Source organism: Vipera berus (genome assembly GCF_964194415.1).
Source record: "Vipera berus genome assembly, chromosome: 2".
NCBI lineage: Eukaryota > Metazoa > Chordata > Lepidosauria > Squamata > Viperidae > Vipera > Vipera berus.
In genome coordinates, this window is record NC_138203.1 from 25460883 (window position 1) to 25480190 (window position 19308).

General features: G+C 47.2%; 1 protein-coding gene across 5 annotated transcripts in view; it reads left to right on the forward strand.

Moving 5' to 3' along the window:
- MTREX (Mtr4 exosome RNA helicase) overlaps positions 1–19308 on the forward strand; it is a gene marked incomplete at its 3' end in the record, with an annotated part of 51914 nt that overhangs the window by 12921 nt on the left and 19685 nt on the right. For all 5 annotated transcript variants that reach the window (XR_014025042.1, XM_081317110.1, XM_081317109.1 and 2 more), the window contains 5 exons: positions 5636–5715; positions 7802–7912; positions 8839–8940; positions 12200–12325; positions 18484–18634. Coding sequence is in view for 4 of the 5 variants with exons in the window: in XM_081317110.1 (XP_081173236.1) it covers positions 5636–5715; positions 7802–7912; positions 8839–8940; positions 12200–12325; positions 18484–18634 (570 nt within the window). The remainder of the gene's footprint in view (positions 1–5635; positions 5716–7801; positions 7913–8838; positions 8941–12199; positions 12326–18483; positions 18635–19308) is intronic.

A 19308-nucleotide genomic window follows, 5' to 3' on the forward strand; every position in this document is an offset into this window, starting at 1 on the left:
AAGATGGCGGACGCGCTGGGGAGAGCTCCGTAGCCCCCAACAGTAAGGCGTCCCCCCAGGAGCCCCCCAGGGATGTCAATGGACCCCTGGGGTGGGGCCAGAATTTCGGGCAAATGAGCTGGGCAATTATGCCACCCGCTGCCTCCCGAAACAGCTGCAGAGGTGCCGGGACATCCCCGCCCCGCCGCCTGGGCCGTTGGCAACCGTTATAAACGGGGCCAGCACCTCCGCCCTGCCTCTACCGCTTGTCAAACTGCCGGGCAAGGGCGGCGCCTCCGCGGATCAGCTGTGCGGCGGAGGCCCCGGCGGCAAGGATGGCAGCGGCTGCGGCGACGACTTTCAAGCCCCCAGGCTGGTCGTTGATCCAGGGAGCCTGGCAACGGCGGTGGCGGCGGGGCGTCTCCAGGCCCGCCCCTGGCCATCCAAGAGGGGCCGGAGGCTCTGCTCTGCCCCGGCCCCCTGACCGGCTCCCGGGTGACGGCGGCGTCTCCGGGCTATCAGCGGAGACGCCGCGGACCAGCTGGACCAGCTGGGTGGCGGAGGCGGAGGCATCTTCGGCGGCGCCGGAGGTGAGAGACCCGCCCCTGGACCACGACAGCCATCGCAGCCATCCAGGAGGGGCCGGAGGCTCTGCTCTGCCCCGGCCCCCTGACCGGCTCCCGGGGACGGCGGCGTCTCCGGGCTATCGACGGAGACGCCGCGGACCAGCTGGACCAGCTGGGTGGCGGAGGCGGCGTCATCTTCGGCGGCGTCGGCGGCGAGAGGCCCGCCCCTGGACCACGACAGCCCTGGACCACGACAGCCGTCGCAGCCATCCAGGAGGGGCCGGAGGCTCTGCTCTGCCCCTGACCGGCTCCCGGGTGGCGGCGGCATCTTCGGCGGTGAGAGCCCAGCGAGCCCTGGTCTGCGGTCTCCTCCGATGCCGATCACCGGGCAAGGGCGGCATCTCCGCAGATCAGCTATGCGGCGGTGATGCCAGCAACGAAACCAACAGCAGCAGCAGCGGGCAGCGGCGGCGTCTCCGAGGATCAGAGGAGGCGCCGCGGATCAGCTGGGCGGTGGAAGTGGCGGCAGCGAAGACGACGGTGGCCGGGACTGTTTCTCCAGGCCTAGTCGTTCGCCACCCAGGGGCCTTGACAGCGGCGGTAGCACTGACGGCGTGGCATCTCCGGCCCGCCCCCTGTACCGCTACGGCCGTTGCAACAATCCTGAGCGGGGCCGGAGCTGCTGTTTTTTGCCTCGGCTGCCTAATCTGCTCCCGGATAGCGGCGGCATCTCCGAGTGATCAAGGAGACACCGCAGACCAGCTTTACATCGAGGCGAGGCATCTGCGGCCTACACCCCGAGCCACCTCCTCGAGACACCTGGATCGGAGACGGCAACAGCAGGGGCATGACACCAGGGACTCCCATACCTCTGGGAGGCCACGCTCCGGTCGGTCCCCAACCAGTAGGGGCCATGGAGCTGCGGCCGGGAACAACGCCCAGAGGATCAGGGAGGGAACTGTTTGGGCGGCTGAACCACCAGAGCTGACACCAATTAATGGATCCCTCAATCCTGCCTTCTGCCCACCCTCAACCATCCTTGCCCATTCTCTCCCCACAGGACATAACGGGCCTGGGTGCTAGCCACGGTGGCAGAGTGGCTGGCCTTACACCTGCAACCCCATAGAGGTGAGAGCTCTATGGGGTATGCTTCACCCAGAGTACGTTCTGGACCACCTCCGGAAGCAGAGACACAACCCATCGTGAGAGGATGAGGAGTGGCCTGCTTCTGGGGGTTCGCCCGGCCAAGTGGCAGTGGCAGGGCGACGATCCAGAAACGCACCTACCCGACTCGACCCTCCTGCAAATTCACCATCCAGGGGACAGCCTTCCCGGAACCACCTGTGACTATGCTCGTTCAATACTCTAGCATAGTACTGCACGCCCTCAGGGGTTCCCCACTCTCCTGGGTGTGACCCGCCTGCATCACATCCAAACTTGATGACGGGCCCAACCACTGGGCCTCTGAGAGATGGCCGGGCAGGGTCAGGGGCCTCCAGCATAAGCCCAACAAGAGGCCCCTGATTAAGTTCTTAGTTAAGTTTTTTGTGGGGTTAGGGAGGGGGGAGGGAGAAGACTATGGTTGCGCGGGAAAGGCACGCCTTCCAGCCACCATAACGCATGCCAGGCCCACGGCCGTTCGCGACGGCGTACAACAAGGACCAGTCGCCGATAACACCCAGTGGCGTACTGACATACGTCCCATCCCTAGGATGGTGGGGAATGGCAGAAGGTGCACAGACAGAGGGCCGTATCGTCACCGGGAGTGTCATCTCCGCTCTGTACAAGCGGTGAGACGCTCCGACCCTCTGTTCTCCCCCGGAGGACCCGGGAGCAAAGGTGCGCACCCTCCCATGCTAAGGCTGGTCTACCTGAATGCAAGGTCCGTAGCTAACAAAGCTCACCTCATTCGTGACCTAGTGGAGAGTGAGCATGCGGACCTGGCCTGCATCACAGAAACCTGGCTGGGCCCAGAGAGGGGTGTTCCTCTGGTTTCCAGGTACTGCACCAGCCTCGGGCTCATGGGAGGGGCGGGGGAGTGGCAGTTATCATCAGGGAATCCCTTAGCCCGCGAGAGACCACCGTCCCTCAGATGGTCGGGTGTGAGTCTCTCCTACTGAGATACGGCCCAGGGGCGCAGTTGGGCCTGCTGCTGGCGTACCTACCACCTAATCGTGCAGCGGCGGCCCTACCCGAGCTACTCGATGTCCTCAGGGTTGGTGGTTGAATTCCCAAGACTCATGGTCTTGGGTGACTTTAATCTACCGTCCCTGGGAGGATCGTCCGAACTGGCTCGGGAGTTCATGGCTTCCATGGCGGCCATGGACCTGTTGCAAATAATTTCTGGGCCGACTCATGAGAGAGGCCACAACCCAGACTTGGTGTTCTTGTCTGGACGGTGGCGTGATGATATCGGTGGGGGTGCCACAACTGTTACGCCCCTGTCATGGACCGATCACCACCTCCTGCGGCTAGACTTCCCCCTTGCCACCCCCCACCGGGTACCGCCCTAGGCGCCTAATGGACCCCGATAAGTTCCAGGCAGCGCTTAGGGACACGCACGCACCCCCTGCCCACAGCTCGGCGGATGCCTTAGTGGAAGCCTGGGAAAAGGCAGCCACGGAGGCTCTGGACCGAGTTGTACCCTTGCGGCCTCTGACCCGGCGCAGATCCCAGCGAGCCCCATGGTTCACCGGGGAGCTCCGGGAGATGAAGCGTCGGAGACGGGGCCTAGAGAGCCGTTGGAGATCCAGTCGATCCGAATCTGACCGATTGCGACTAAGAATCCTCACCAGGTCTTATCTCGCTGCGATAAGGGTGGCAAAATCCAACTACTTTTCCACCCTCATCGCGTCCGCAGATAATCGCCCGGCTGCCTTGTTCAGGGTGACTCGCTCCCTACTAAACCAAGAGGTGAGGGAGGAACCCTTGCAGGGTCGAGCCGAGGAATTTGGTCAATATCTGCTGGATAAAATTGCTCGGATTCGAACTGGCCTGGACTCCAACTGGGCTGAGATGGAAGAACAAGACATGGACAGTCTTGTCGACGTCATCTGGGAAGAATTTGATCCTGTAACTCCTAAGGAAGTGGACAGGATTATGAGAAGGTTGAGCTCCTCCACTTGCTTACTGGACCCGTGCCCTTCCTGGCTGGCCTATGCAGCTCGAGAGGGGACACGAGGCTGGTTCCTAGCGGTCATCTCTGCTTCTCTGAGTGAGGGTCACTTCCCCACCGCCTTGAAGGAGGCGGTGGTGAGACCTCTCCTCAAGAAGCCCACCTTGGACCCATCCTCTTTGAATAACTTTCATCCAGTCTCCAATCTTTGCTTCCTTGCGAAGGTTGTTGAGAGCGTGGTGGCGCACCAACTTCCTCAGATCCTGGATGAAGCGGTTTATCTAGACCCGTACCAATCGGGTTTCAGGCCGGGCTACAGCACGGAGACGGCATTGGTCGCTCTGATGAATGATCTCTGGAGAGCCCGGGACAGGGGCCATTCCTCTGTCCTAGTCTTATTAGACCTCTCGGCGGCTTTCGATACCATCGACCATGGTATCTTGCTGCGACGCCTCAGGGGACTGGGAGTGGGAGGCACGGTTCTGCGTTGGTTCTCCTCCTTTCTCCAGGGTCGCTCGCAGTCGGTGCTGACAGGGGGACAGAGGTCGACCCCGAGGCCTCTCGCTTGCGGAGTCCCTCAGGGGTCGGTCCTCTCGCCTCTCCTGTTCAACATCTACATGAAACCGCTGGGTGAGATCATTCGCAGTTTTGGAGTAGGGTACCATCAGTATGCTGATGACACCCAGCTTTTTATCTCAACTCCAAACAATATCAGTGATGCCCTCGACGTGATGTCCCGCTGCCTGAAAGCGGTCCGGGAATGGATGGGGAGAAACAGGCTTCAACTGAACCCGGACAAGACTGAATGGCTGTACGTACCGGCAAGCCAGGATATTCGGAACGTCCCACTGCTTAACATTGGGGACAAGTTACTTCCACCTGTTGATAGGGCCCGCAACCTGGGTGTCCTCCTAGACTCGCAGCTCTCCCTGGAAGACCACATAGGAGCTGTGACCAAGGGGGCCTTCTCCCGGGTTCGACTAGTTCGCCAACTACGGCCTTATCTGGACCTGGATTCCTTACGTACAGTCACCCATGCCCTTGTGACCTCTCGCCTAGACTATTGTAACGCTCTCTACATGGGGCTGCCCTTGAGATCCACTCGGAAGCTTCAACTGGTGCAAAGTGCGGCGGCACGGACACTCTTGGGAGCCTCCCGATACTCCCATATCACACCTCTCCTCCGTGCGCTGCACTGGCTTCCGGTTGCCTTCCGTGTGAAGTTCAAGGTGCTAACAATGACATACAAAGCCCTACATGGCATGGGTCCGGACTACCTACGGGAGCACCTTCTGCCAATGTCAGCACCCCACCGTCCTGTGCGCTCCCACAGAGAGGGCCTCCTCAGGGTGCCACCGCTCAAGGAATGTCGGCTGGTGGCCCCCAGGGGGAGGGCATTCTCAGTAGGTGCGCCAGCCCTCTGGAACAGCTTACCAACCGAAATCCGGATGGCCCCTGACCTCCGTACCTTCCGTCGCGACTTAAAAACTTTCCTGTTCCAGCAGTCTGGCCTGGCATGATAGCGTTAATTGGGGTCCCAGTTTGTTTTCATTAGTGTTTCTTATTATTTATTGTTCAATCTGTATACATTCCTTCCTCTGTACACCGCCCCGAGTCCCTCGGGAGAAGGGCGGTTTATAAAAACTAATAAATAAATAAATAAATAAATAATAAGTTCACTTTTACTGAATACAAATTTACTTAAACTATTATATTTAATTTACTTTGACTTTTTTCAATTCCGTAATTTGTTATGAGATAGAGTACTCTGCAAAAAAAAAATATCCCAGAAAAAATATCTGCCCATTATGGTGAGAAGAAATTTGTTACTGGCTTATTTAATATATGCCTAATATCTCTGCTAATTTATTTTCAGTGTTTCTGTTTTACAAACTTCTTGGTAGGCTTTGGTTCTAAACATGGCTATTTTGGAGGGGTAAGGAAAAAAGTTTATTCTTATCCTTTTGTCTTTCAGATGAAGAAAAAAGGATGGTTGAGGAAGTGTTTAACAATGCAATTGATTGTTTGTCTGATGAAGACAAGAAGCTCCCACAGGTGAGTGTTTAAGAGTACATGAGTTTATTTGCAGTTAACAACATAGAACCAATCCCTTTTTAAAAGTTTTTATATCCCCGCCTTTATTATTTTTATAATTACTTTATAAATAATGTAAGGCAGAGAACATACCTAATACTCCTGTTGTCAGCACCACAACAACCCTGTGAAGTGAATTGGGCCAAAAGTCACCCAGCCAGCTTTTGTAACTTAAGGCAGGGCAAAACTCAATTTCCTGGTTTTTAGCCTGGAGCCTTAATTACTAGACCAAACTGGTTCTCAGTTTCTTAGCAATGAATTAAAACCATACTAAATCTTTCCTTTAATTAATTTACAAAATAGAGAAAATCTGCAACAGCAAATGCATTTTTCATAGCCATACAGCCTACGTATTTGTTGTTCAGTTGCTAAGTCGTGTCCCAACTCCTTGTGACCCCATGGATGATCTAAATCTTGGATTAAATTGGGTATAGAATTTGGTGACAATACTTTTTGTAAAATGACATAAAATGTCTACGTACCATTTTTATCTTTTATGTCACCTCACTGTGTTATTCCTTGCATTCAGTCCTAAATCTTTTATCTTTCAACACTTTATGCCATCTGACTCTTTTCTCTATATAGCTCCTTGAAACATCTTTCTCAGGGAAAAATTTAAGAAAATGGAATTAATAAGGTTATGCAGATTATTTGAGTGGAATGCAAAGTGCATTGATGTCCGGCAGTCCCCATCCTTGAAATTTAATGCAGCCACACACACTGGTTTTTCCTGATTTCTGTCCATATACAGATAGTCCTTGACTTATGACCATGATTGAGGCTGGAATTATGGTTGTAAGTTGTGGCACTGTGTGACTGTGCCTGATTTTATTATCTTTTGTGCAACAATTAAATGAATGTCACAGTCATTAATGGGCATTTTTTGCCAGAAACTGAAAGTAAATGCTGGAAACCAGCAAAACTGCTAAAAATCAGGGTCACATGACTGCAGGACACTGCAAACAGTTGGAAATGTGAGCCAGTTGCCAAGCGCCCAAATGATCACATGACCTTGGTATGTGTGTGTGTCTGTGTGTGCCCATTGGAACTTCAAAAAAGAGTCATAAGTAGCTCTCGGGAGGTCTGTTGCAACTTTGAACAGTTGCTAAGTGAGGAGTATAATGTGCTGGGAATAGTTCGACTCCCAACAGCTCTAACGGAATGGTTGGAACTACATGCAAATACATGCTGAGACAAAATGGAGAAAGCCTTGCAAGCAGCTGCACTAAGCCCTCCACAAATGATGGCTGTTTTAATATTTTGTTAATACTAATGCTACACTTGCGTAACTTTCGCAAAATTCCTATTGGAGTGCTTTGCACAACCCTAATTCACAAAAAATGCTTTCTCTCCCAATCTCCTCTCTGATTTCAACCTGATCAAAGGGCCTTCTCTAGATGTAAGGACACATTGTGTGCCATTCTGTTTATTTTCTTGCAACATGTCAGATTTGTATGAAACTTCCATACGTCAATTGGACTTGCTAAATGTTAGCTTTGCCTTTTGAACACTCCTGTCTTTTAAGATTTGGCTTTTGTATATTTGATGGCTTTAAGAGAAGAATCAGTTGGAGAAATCAGGCATTAGATCCTTCTTGTTTCTTTTGAGATTAGTATGTTAATATCTGTGATATTGCCACCACAAAATAATTTTCCACATCCGTTTTAATCCTAGGGCTAGTGAGTAAATTAAAAAAAAATTCTATGCTTTAGGCAATACAGAGAACCTTTGCTGCCTTATAAGATGAAATTTATATGATATACTGAGCAGGCATAAGAATATATTTTCTGTGTATTGCTTTTTTATCAGAGGTTTAACTTAAATCTACTAAAACTTGTTTATTTGTATTTATGGTTCATATTGACATGTTTATGTTATTTATTAATTTGAGTTTTAAAAAGCAGACAAAAAAGACAATTGTTTAAATTCTTTGCTTGCTGACCATATGTAGCAGAAAATCGTTGGTAGCCATATGTAGCAGAGCTAACAAATAATTACGAGCCAGTTACTATGAAATAAGATTCATCTCTTATTTTTGTATATACAGGTTGAACATGTGCTTCCACTTTTAAAACGTGGTATTGGAATCCATCATGGAGGCTTACTTCCTATTTTGAAGGAAACCATCGAAATTCTTTTCTCTGAAGGGTTGATAAAAGTATGTACTTTCAACCATATACTATAATATACCATTTTCATTCTGTGAGTCTATACACATTTTCACATCTAAATTCGGTCAGAAAAATCTTATTTTTATTGTGTTGTGCTGGGTTTTATGATACACTCATATAGTCATTATAAAATTTTAAGGTTGTTCAAAATGGTGAATAGTGGCTGAGTAGAGGTAAAGGGACGTGGTGGCTCAGTGGGTTAGGACGCTGAGCTTGTTGATTAGAGGGTCGGCAGTTTGGCGGGTCGAATCCGGAGTGCCGCGTAACAGAGTGAGCGCCTGTTACTCGTCCCAGCTTCTGCCAACCTAGCAGTTCGAAAGCATGTAAAAATGCAAGTGGAAAAATACGGACCACTACGGTGGGAAGGTAACAGCGTTCCATGCGCCTTTGGCATCTAGCCATGCCAGCCACATGACCACGGAGACGTCCTCGGACAAGCGCTGGCTCTTTGGCTTTGAAACGGAGATGAGCACCGGCCCCTAGAGTTGGAAACGACTAGCATGCATGTCCGGGGGAACCTTTACTTTTACCTTTTTAGAGGTGAAGGACCAGTAACATTGGGTCTTTTGAGGAACTTACTCCTAAAACATTTGGCATTCAGGTAACATGTTGTATGACAGCCTTGTCCAGCTTGAATACCATTGAAAGTTTTTCACAGAGCAGTTCACTCACTAATTACTTTCTCAGGCAATGAAAGAGTGCTGAATACCAAGTGTGTACAGCTATGTGTTTAAATATAAAGAAATCTGGCTAATAAAGAATACCTTTTAGTTCACGGCTACGCTGTGGGAATTGTACATTGAGAGTTTGTTAATTGTCTGCTTTTTTCTTATCACTTTAAACTATATAGTTGAATCTGGGTACTTTAGTATGTGGTAATGAATTTTTTAAATATATTTCTGCCTTCACTTAGGCCTTATTTGCTACAGAGACCTTTGCTATGGGAATAAACATGCCAGCAAGGACAGTGCTATTCACAAGTGCCCGGAAATATGATGGGAAAGACTTCCGATGGGTAAGCATTGGGGAGTGGAGAAACATTATGTGTGTGGACGTTTTTTGCATGGATCAAAACACATGTGTCCTGTCTGGATAGAGACTATGTATATTGATAACGGGGCAGATCTGGAATATATATGTTCTATGCATAGAGGTTGTTGAAATTTATCCAGCCGAAATCTGGAATATTTTCAGTTCTGTTCACATCTCTAGTAAGCATGCTGTCATGCTAGAAAGGCAGGGAGACCTTATAAGATATCAAAGCGAAGTGTAAGTGTCACTTCATTAGTCCTTGTTAATTTAAGAATCTTGAAATGTGTTGGAATTAACCATCAACCAGCCAATACACAATGAATATGCATGGTATGAATTACAGAAATTGCAGAGGGTGCAAGCTGGGGAGACAGGATAATTTGCTATTGAATTGTTTTCCTTTGTTAACAGACAGTAAAATGCAGCATTTTGTTGAGCTGGTTTATTTTTCACTTATTCTTTTATGCTCAAGTCCATTTGATCATCCTGACCTCAGGGCAGCTGGTTACCACCAAGCTTTTATTAATTGATAAAACAACTTTGAACCATGGCATAAAACCCATAAATGTGTGACTCCAGTGTCAGGAATCTCTCACCTCTTGGATTTCCTAAAGGCAGCCTGGAGAAAGGATCAGTTGAAAATATGCTGCATAGATGGGTAGACCTCAGGGTTATGGCATTTTCACCCCAGGTTATTTACTGCTCCCTTATATGACCTCCAGCTTGGTACTCACAGTCTTAAGAAACACTTTATTTGGGTATTGAACCATATTCTTACCTGGATCGTTGCCTTAATCCCAGCAAGTAGAATTGAATAGCTTGTGGCACTGTTGGAGGAGATCGGTACATTTTCCACTGGAGTTTGTTTGTTTGTTTGTTTGTTTTGTTTGTTTTATTTAATTTATATACCGCCCTTCTCCCTGGGGACTCAGGGCGGTTCACAGGGCATATAAATAAAAATACAATACTATACAAAAGTTAAAACAAAGATTAAATCAGTGCCCAATTAAAAAACAATAATGCAATCTAAAATGACAATTTAAAACACAGCTCCCCCATCAGGCCAGACCGGCCAATTCAAACAAATGGGTCTTCAGACCACGACGGAAAGTTCGGAGGTCCGATGCCGTCCGGAGCTCCACCGGCAGTTGGTTCCACAAAGCCGGGGCACCCACAGAGAAGGCTCTCCCCCTGGGGGCCGCCAGTCGACATTCCCTGACCGGAGGCACCCTGAGGAGGCCCTCTCTGTGGGAACGCACAGGGCGGAGGGGAGTTGAAGCCGGCAGCAGGTGGTCCCCGAGGTACCCCGGACCCATGCCATGTAGGGACTTAAAGATCATAACTAAGACCTTGAACCTCACCCGGAAGACAACTGGTAACCAATGCAGCTCGCGGAGCAAAGGTGTAACATGGGAGTACCGGGAAACTCCCAAGACAACTCTCGCGGCCGCATTCTGTACCAGTTGGAGCCTCCGAGTGGTCTTCAAGGGAAGCCCCATGTAGAGAGCATTACAGTAGTCAAGGCGAGAGGTCACGAGCGCATGAGTGACCGTGCACAGGGCATCCCGGTCCAGATAGGGCCGCAACTGGCGCACCAGGCGAACCTGGGCAAAAGCCCCCCTAGTCACGGCCACTACATGATCTTCTAGGGTAAGCCGTGAATCTAGGAGGACTCCCAAGTTGCGAGCCCTATCCACGGGGGGTAAGAGCTCACCCCCCATAGAAAGAGATGGAACATCTTGAATGTCCCGGGATGCCGGAATGCACAGCCACTCAGTCTTGTCAGGGTTGAGCTGAAGTCTGTTCCTCCCCATCCAGACCCGAACCGCCTCCAGGCAACGGGACATCACAGCGAGGGCATCACTGGGGTGGTTTGGGGTCGAAATGAAAAGTTGGGTATCATCGGCATATTGATGATACCCAACTCCAAAACCACGAATGATCTCACCCAGCGGTTTCATGTAGATGTTGAACAGGAGAGGCGAGAGAACCGACCCCTGAGGAACTCCACAAACGAGAGACCTCGGGGCCGATCTCTGCCCCCCTGCCAACACCGACTGCGAACGTCCCAGGAGATAGGAGGAGAACCACCGAAGAACCGTGCCTCCCACTCCCAATCCCCTGAGACGCCGCAGCAAGATACCATGGTCGATGGTATCGAAAGCCGCCGAGAGGTCTAATAGGACTAGGACAGAGGAATATCCCCTGTCCCGAGCCCTCCAGAGATCATTCACCAGAGCGACCAATGCCGTCTCCGTGCTGTACCCGGGCCTGAAACCCGATTGGTAGGGGTCCAGATAATCCGCTTCATCCAGGACCAGAGGGAGTTGATGCGCCACCACACTCTCAACAACCTTCGCAAGAAAGCGAAGGTTGGAGACTGGACGAAAGTTGTTCAACACAGCTGGGTCCAAGGCAGGCTTCTTGAGGAGAGGTCTCACCACCGCCTCCTTCAAGACGGTGGGGAAATAACCCTCACTCAAAGAAGCAGATATAACCGCCTGGAGCCAGCCTCGTGTCCTCTCCCTAGCTGCATAAACCAGCCAGGAAGGGCACGGGTCCAACAAACATGTGGAGGAGCTCAGCCTCCCCATAATCCTGTCCACTTCATCAGGGGTCACAGAATCAAACTCTTCCCAGATAACATTGAGTTGATGATAATAAGATCAGATCACTGTTTCATGGGCAGGTAATGATTCCCAATGAGTCCAGTCCATCCTAGAAGATAGCTTGTTAGAAACTAAGTGTTCAGAGGCTCCAAGAATCTATCCCAAACATACAATAAAGGGCGAGGAGCCAATACTTTGTTGCAGAAAACATGGGGACATCCAGAGACAACCTCTATGTATCACAATACTTTGATAAGGAAAAATGTTCTCTTAACCGCCATAACAGCATTAATGCTGTTAAATAGGCATTATGAGGCAGTTGTCTGGACAGAGCCATCTACTTTTAAGTAGCTATGTTCGTCTCCACAGATGGGGCTTTTGGTCACAGAGTATTGTAAAACTTGCTCCCACTCACCCTGGGAATACCCTGTAGTACAGTATATCCCTTCAGTGAGCCGTGTTTCCAATAGCTAGATTTACTGGGAAGTATCTGTCCAGCTCTAATTAGAAGAGTTTGAGAGAAAATATACAGTGAAGAGAAAAGATGTGAATTATTTTACTGTATTATGTTAGATATAGTGGTAGTGGTAGCAGGTGCATCAGTATTTTGTCTTAATTTTTTTATATTTTCAGATTTCCTCCGGTGAATACATTCAGATGTCTGGCCGTGCTGGCCGCCGAGGCATGGATGATCGTGGAATAGTCATTTTAATGGTGGATGAAAAGATGAGTCCAACGATTGGAAAACAGCTTCTAAAGGTATTTTGATGTCTGATTAGAAAGTTCTGAAAATGTGTGAGAAGCATATAATTAAATGCAAAATAGACTAATGCATTTCTGAAATACTCTATTTTTTCCTGGAAATAGCTGATCTAAGTAATTCAGGCATAGTTTTTATTTTCTGGAACTGTACCTTCTGGGAGTAATTTATCTTGTTATAGATACAGCCCAGTCCTATTTAGGGTAAAAAGATATTCAGAACAATATGGATTGCATTTGGGATGGGTTGAGATCTGCTCAGATTTGGCATCCCTAGAATCTTACCATGCAGTATGCTCATTAGCGTTACAATACTGATTGTATTGAAATTTTAAAGTTTCTATCAAAGATGTTCTAAATTCCATTTTGTTTCTCTTTTGGCCCATTTCGAGTATACTTTATAACTTGTAATCAATATGTAAGTTATTGCACTTTTATTTTTAAACTGAGGCACTCTGGGTTTCAAGTAATCAGATATTTGTTAGCATTTACTGATTGGCATGTCATATTGCATGAACTGAAAATGCTGAGTTGTGTGCATGTTTATAGAATACACTCCAATGATCTAAATGCATAGTTAAGGTGATTAAGTATGAAATAACCCAGCACAGTTTGTGAATCATTGTGAGGAGTTTTGATTGAAGATACAGTGTAGTATAAACAAAACAGCATTTATTTCATGTGTACATTCGTCATATGCAGAATATGCAGTTCAGAATTAAAACTGCTGTCCTTTTTCTGTTCTATAAGCTTGCTCTTTCTCTTGATGTCCATTGTCCCTTTGATTGCAACAGGCATAAGATGCATACCATGATGAAACTGGGAAATATATAGCTTATAATGTATAGAGGAGGATGCATTCAATACTGGCCTGTCATTCCACCAGAAGGAAAAAAGATAAATTCAGTAATTATTTTACTGGATACAAGGACTGAAAATAGATAGCTGATTCATTGTTTTCATTTGGCAATGCCAGTAGACATGCTGTTATTGTAAGTCTAAAATAATAATTATGTTTGAATTACTGAGTAAACCTTGCAATATTTTTTTTCTTCTCATCTGAATGAGTGACATACTGTCTAGTGATAGTGTGCACAGAAACATGCAGTGACATGCAAAGAATATATTTTATGTTACTAAGAGAGTGAATTACTGTCACTGCATGCTTCTGTACACATATCACTGTAAGGACAGTATGTCATCCATTCAGATGAGAAAATATTACAAGGTCTACTCAGTAATTCAAACATAATAATTATTTTAGGTACATACTATTTGTTTTACAACAAGAGCACATCTAGGTTAGGATCCTGAAACTTTGAGGATTAAACATTGCTGTGTGATCCCTTCAGATCACAGTTGGTAATGCTGTTCTCAGTGCTATTGCAACAGATGTTCAGACAAACAGTTGCTTACCTTGATGAAAAATGCTATAGAAGTTTTGCATTCATATTTTGTTTTACTTTTGTGTTTTACTGTTTTATTTTTATTTTTTTGAAGAAGATGTCATATTTTATATTTATCCCTCTGGTTAATTTGTCATTGAAAGTCATCCTTTAGTCCATTTATTGCAAGATGGAGGCACACCTCTTCAAATAATCTGTTGAAGTGGAATATGTGCTACTGTAGAGACTCCATGTATAAACATCAGCTGAACTCCCAGACCTAATTGCAGGGTTGCCTTGTTTTACATAACTCATGTGCATATGTTTCCAAACATTGCATGTGTGGGCAGGCTTTGCAAAATGTAACAGATCTCAATTTGTCGAAGGATGTGACCTACCAGCCAGAGTCTGGCATGAAAAACCTGGCAGGAGAGGATGACTTGGCATTCAGCAGTGGTATAGTATTTAGTGTTCTCATGGTTTTCTTGAAACCATTTTGTAAAAAAAATGAATTCCAGACAGTTAATTTTATATCGTAAGAAAGCATCTTGCAAAATATTGAGAATTCCAATTTCAAAAATGAAAAGCAGCACGTTCTTAAGCCTGCAATTGCTTCCTTTGTCTATAGTGGCATTATAGAGATTGTTGTAGTGTTGCCTTTAAGGATTCAGTGTTATATGGACAAATTAGGATTTTATCTGACTTGTTAGCATAAGCACTGGAATGATAAGCAGACTCTAGACAACTGACCCCCTTGCACAGAGAGAGAATAGTCTGTGCTCTGTTAATACAGGGTATCTGAGGTGAGCCACTTGGTGGATTTGTGGAGATTTCTGGTATTTCAGGAAAACACTTCGAGAATCATTCGTCCAGGTTCTTGGGCATCTGCCATTTAAAGAATTGCAGGGGGCCTCAAGCTATCCCTGTTTTATTTATTTATTTATTTTTTAATTCCATTTATATCCCGCCCTTCTCCGAAGACTCAGGGCGGCTTACAAGCTTAGCAGTTTGACTTTTGGTTGTTCTCATTGTAGATGATTGAGTCAACCTAGGCCACGGGTCGGCAACCCGCGGCTCTGGAGCCACATGCGGCTCTTTGAGCTGCCTCCTGCGGCTCCGTCGCCCGGTGCGCGCGCACCTCTCCGAACGGGAGGAGGTGCGCGCGCACCTCTCCGAACGGGAGGAGGTGCGCGCGCACCACTCCGAACGGGAGGAGGTGCGCGTGCACCACTCCAAAGGTTTGGAGAGCTGCGCGCGCACCTCTCTCGCATCTCCGCCTGAACACCCGTTTGGAGACCTGCTGGTGTTCGGGCGGAGGTGCGGTTTGGAGACCTGCTGGTGCCAGTTTAGAATGCTGCCATGGCCCGCAGCAGCTTTCTAAACCGGCACCAGCAGGTCTCCAAACCGCTGTTCGGGCACAGGTGACCTGCGCACGCAGTTCTCCAAACCTTTGGAGAGGTGCGCGCGCACCTCCGCCCGAACACCCGTGTCGAGACCTGCTGGTGTTCGGGCGGAGGTGCGGTTTGGAGACCTGCTGGTGCCGGTTTAGAAAGCTGCCGCGGCCCGCAGCAGCTTTCTAAATCAGCACCAGCAGGTCTCCAAACCGCTGTTCGGGCGGAGGTGCGCGCACACCTCCGCCCGAACACCCGTTTGGAGACCTGCTGGTGTTCGGGCGGAGGTGTGGTTTGGAGACCTGCTGGTGCCAGTTTAGAAAGCTTTCTAAACCGGCACCAGCAGGTCTCCAAACGGGTGTTCGGGCGGCAGTTTGGAGGTCCCGGGGGTGGCTCCGGCGACGCCCGGGCTGAAGGCGGCGCCGCAACCCAGCACCCGTCACCATGGAGACCCGTCGCCGCTGGTGTGCAGGTGCGTCCACATAAAAAAAAGTGGAACCGCGCGCGTGTATCCACGCACGCACATGCGCAAAAAACATCATTTTGTTTTATGCGTGTGCGTGGATGCACGCATGCGGCTCCCACTTTTTTTATGTCTGATGGAACCGGTTCCCAGTGGCTCTTTTGCTTTTTCAGGTTGCCAACCCCTGATCTAGGCCATGGGTGGGCAACCTTAGCTCTTTTATGACTCGTGGACCTCAACTCCCGCAATTCCTGAGCCAGCATGGAAGTTGAAGTTGAAGTCCACGAGTCATAAAAGAGCCAAGGTCACCACCCCTGACATAGGCCCACAGAACCGACTCTGTGTTATGGGTCAGTTGATCAGGTTAATGCTATGTTTGTTGTTTGACACTAGTCTGATCACAGTTTTTGCTTCCTGGCAAAAGCAGATCTATCTACATGGAGCACCTTTTTTGTTTATATGATGAGGATCCAGCGCTAAGAAAGTAGACAAAGATGGCCCCATACTACTGGAAAAATTATAGTTCCTGGGCTGCTGCTGCCATGTCTGTTGCTGTTTTCACTGGTAGTTTGATCTTGACAGGAAGTCTCTCTTTTTTTACGTTAGTTTTGACCATAGCTGTTATAAGGATAACCTCTGGAAATGATTCTGGGACTGGAAAAGAAATGGCAGTTTTTCAAAACACACTTAACAATAAGCAGATGCATTTTCAGGGTCAGTCTTATCTGGAAAATGATAACTAGCCCTTACGTTTTGGATTCTGGCAAAAAGGGTTACATGCCTTTCAGATGCCCTTTCAATGAATTCCTTAATAAATGAGTGCTAGGATTTTGGCTTACTCAGTTTTCAAGATTATGTGTATAAATTTGATACCCTGTTGACAATAAAGCTAATGAATTATTCAGATGAATCTTTCTTCCTGGATGGTTCTCTACTATTGGAGCTTAACATCTGCCTTTAATTTCTGCCATTGGAGTCTGCATATGATAGAGGTGCTCTTTCGTGGTCCAAGAAATGCATTGAGTCTGATCTAAAACCTGTGATCTTAAACAATTTGTTAACATCGTGATGGATTGACACCCGATATCTGGGAAACTGCTGTAGGAGTTGTTTGGACCATAATATCACACAGCTTGGGAAATGGATTCTGTTGTCTTGATTGCTAAAGCATTGACCATGTTAGTCCTATTTAAAAGAATGTCATTGCATCTGTCATTGGGATTTCCTTTCAGCTCATTGTTTTCAGACTAAGAAAGCTGGTATATATTTCTCAACAAAATCATTAAGACCTCTGATAGGCCTTGAGGCAAGATGTAAAAATGTTAGGAAGTGGTTGATGGCTTGAATTTTATGGGCCTTCTTGGTCAGAAAGCTAAAATGCAGGCATCGTAAGAGCTATTTTCCCCTCCTCCAATAATACTTCTCTACATTTAACTGCTTAGAAAAGATGGCCATCAGAGAAAATACGGCTTTGAGAATTCTCAGCCACCCCTAACCTCCAGATACGATTAAGGTGTGTGACATTTTTGAGGCAGCTCCTTCTAGGAGGCTTTGTAGGGGCTAGGCAAGATGGCACTTTCCTCTCTTGTATCCTGAAACAGTGATTGCATATGTGTTAAGCTGTGTAGATTGCCTGTTCAGTACTGGAGAACCTGCAAGCACTACAATCTACCTGTTCTGTTTCCCCCCCCCCCCAGGGTACAAACACAGACAAGCAGGCATGACTAGCAAGGGTTAATTCCTCAGGCTTTAGTAATTGCCTTCTGATAAGGCCTTGGCAGCAAAATACAAACAGTCAGCCAAAATAGGCTCGTTACCTCAAGCATCCGCTGGAATGAGATAACTTCCGAACAATTGCTCAAAATGAGTCCAAGCAAACAAGCAAACAGTCCAGAAACAGAAGTACAGAAGCGTTGTCAAGAATTCAGGCCAGGGTTTCAAACAGATAGTAAATCCGACAGAATTCCGAAGATGTGACCAGAAGTTGATTAAATTATTGTTCGTCACAAAGTCCTGAGAGCAGCCACATACCCTTTTGTACTTTGTGGGGTGTGGCTCAGTGACTCAGCTAATCTCTGACCCTCCTACTCTTCCTACACTGCTGTAAACGCTTGGCTTTGCGCCGTTCTTGGGGATCTAGCCATGATTCATCTCCGCTACTGTCCATCTGCTGCAGCTGCTCTGGCTCACTCCCAGCCTGGCTAATCACAGGCTGCTCCTGTCGGCCTTCAGATGGAGACGGAGGCCTTGCCAGAGGGGAGGGTCCCAGAGAGGGAGGCCTTGCCAGTTCCTCCCCATCATCCTCAGAGTCCTCTTCCTCGGGTAGGACAGGCTCAGGTGTCGGGGCCACAACACTATTGATAGAAATCTAGGTATAGATTCCTAAAGAGATAGTGGTTCTAAAATCATCATGCTTCTCCCTTCTGAGCCATTGGTACTTCAGCTGTGCAAAGCGATGGAGGACAGCCCCACTGTCACTAAGGAAATTACTTTCTTCTACCTTCTAAGGACTCCAGAGGGAAATAATAATAATCTTGCCTGCTACGACAAATAGACTGAGGAATACAGTAAATGATGGCTTTCAGTAATTATAGCAACAATAATTTCTTAAATCAAAATGTTTTGCCATTCTTACGGTCTGTGTCGTCGTTGGGAGGGTTAGGTAGGTAGGGAGAGGGGAATCTATAGAATTTGCATCTTCCATGTTGAGAGGATTCACTATGTATGCAGGTTTGCCTGTTAGACCTATTTTGGAATTACATGACATCCTGAAATGTTTGGCAGAATCCTTACTAGGCACAAGTTGTATTCATTCCGGCATTACTTAAAACAGGGACATAACTTATATCCTCAGATGGCTTCTTTCATGCTTATAATTCTTTACGCTACCTGATTTTGCTAATTTATTTTTCTTTCTAGGGATCTGCTGATCCTTTAAACAGTGCTTTCCATTTGACCTACAACATGGTACTAAATTTGCTGCGCGTAGAAGAAATTAATCCAGAATACATGTTAGAAAAATCTTTTTACCAGTTCCAGCACTATAGAGCTATTCCAGGAGTAGTTGAAAGTAAGTTTTGTGCAATACCTAATAGTTTGAAAGTTGCTATGCAATTATGTTAAAGGGTTTACTTCCACAATATTCTCTGCTAAAATTGTTATCCTATTACAAAACCACAATTAGCACAATGGCTGTTCCCACAGAGCTGGAGAATACTCAGTGGTTTCTTACTTCCTTTCTTTGAATAAAACACAAATGCTACAGCACAGATAGCCCACTGTTTTAAAGATTTTCTGTGCAGGTTTTTGAGGTTGGGGGCAACTATATAGTCTATCCCACACATTTAGGGCACTATGGGTCTCCCCAAGGATATCTTAATAACAACCAATTCAGCTCTCTCTGGCAGGATCCATATAACTGAATGAAGTACTAGTGGAACAAAGCAAAGCCTCTTCTTAATTATACATGTCTGTCCAGCTCAGAAGGTCAAAATGCATAATTTTCCCAGTAATGTTAGCTTTTGTGCATCTTTTGTTTTATTCTGGTTTTTTATATGTGTGTTTTTAGTGTAATTTGCGAACCACTCTGAATTGTTATGTTGTGCTTTATATACATTTTTAATGAATTTTTAAAAGATCTCTTGAGGTCTACAGAATTAGTTGCACAAGTAGTCGTACTTTTGTCCACTAAGATAATGGGATCAGAGGGGTTTTTATTGTATCTGGGAAAAATTGCTGTAGCTG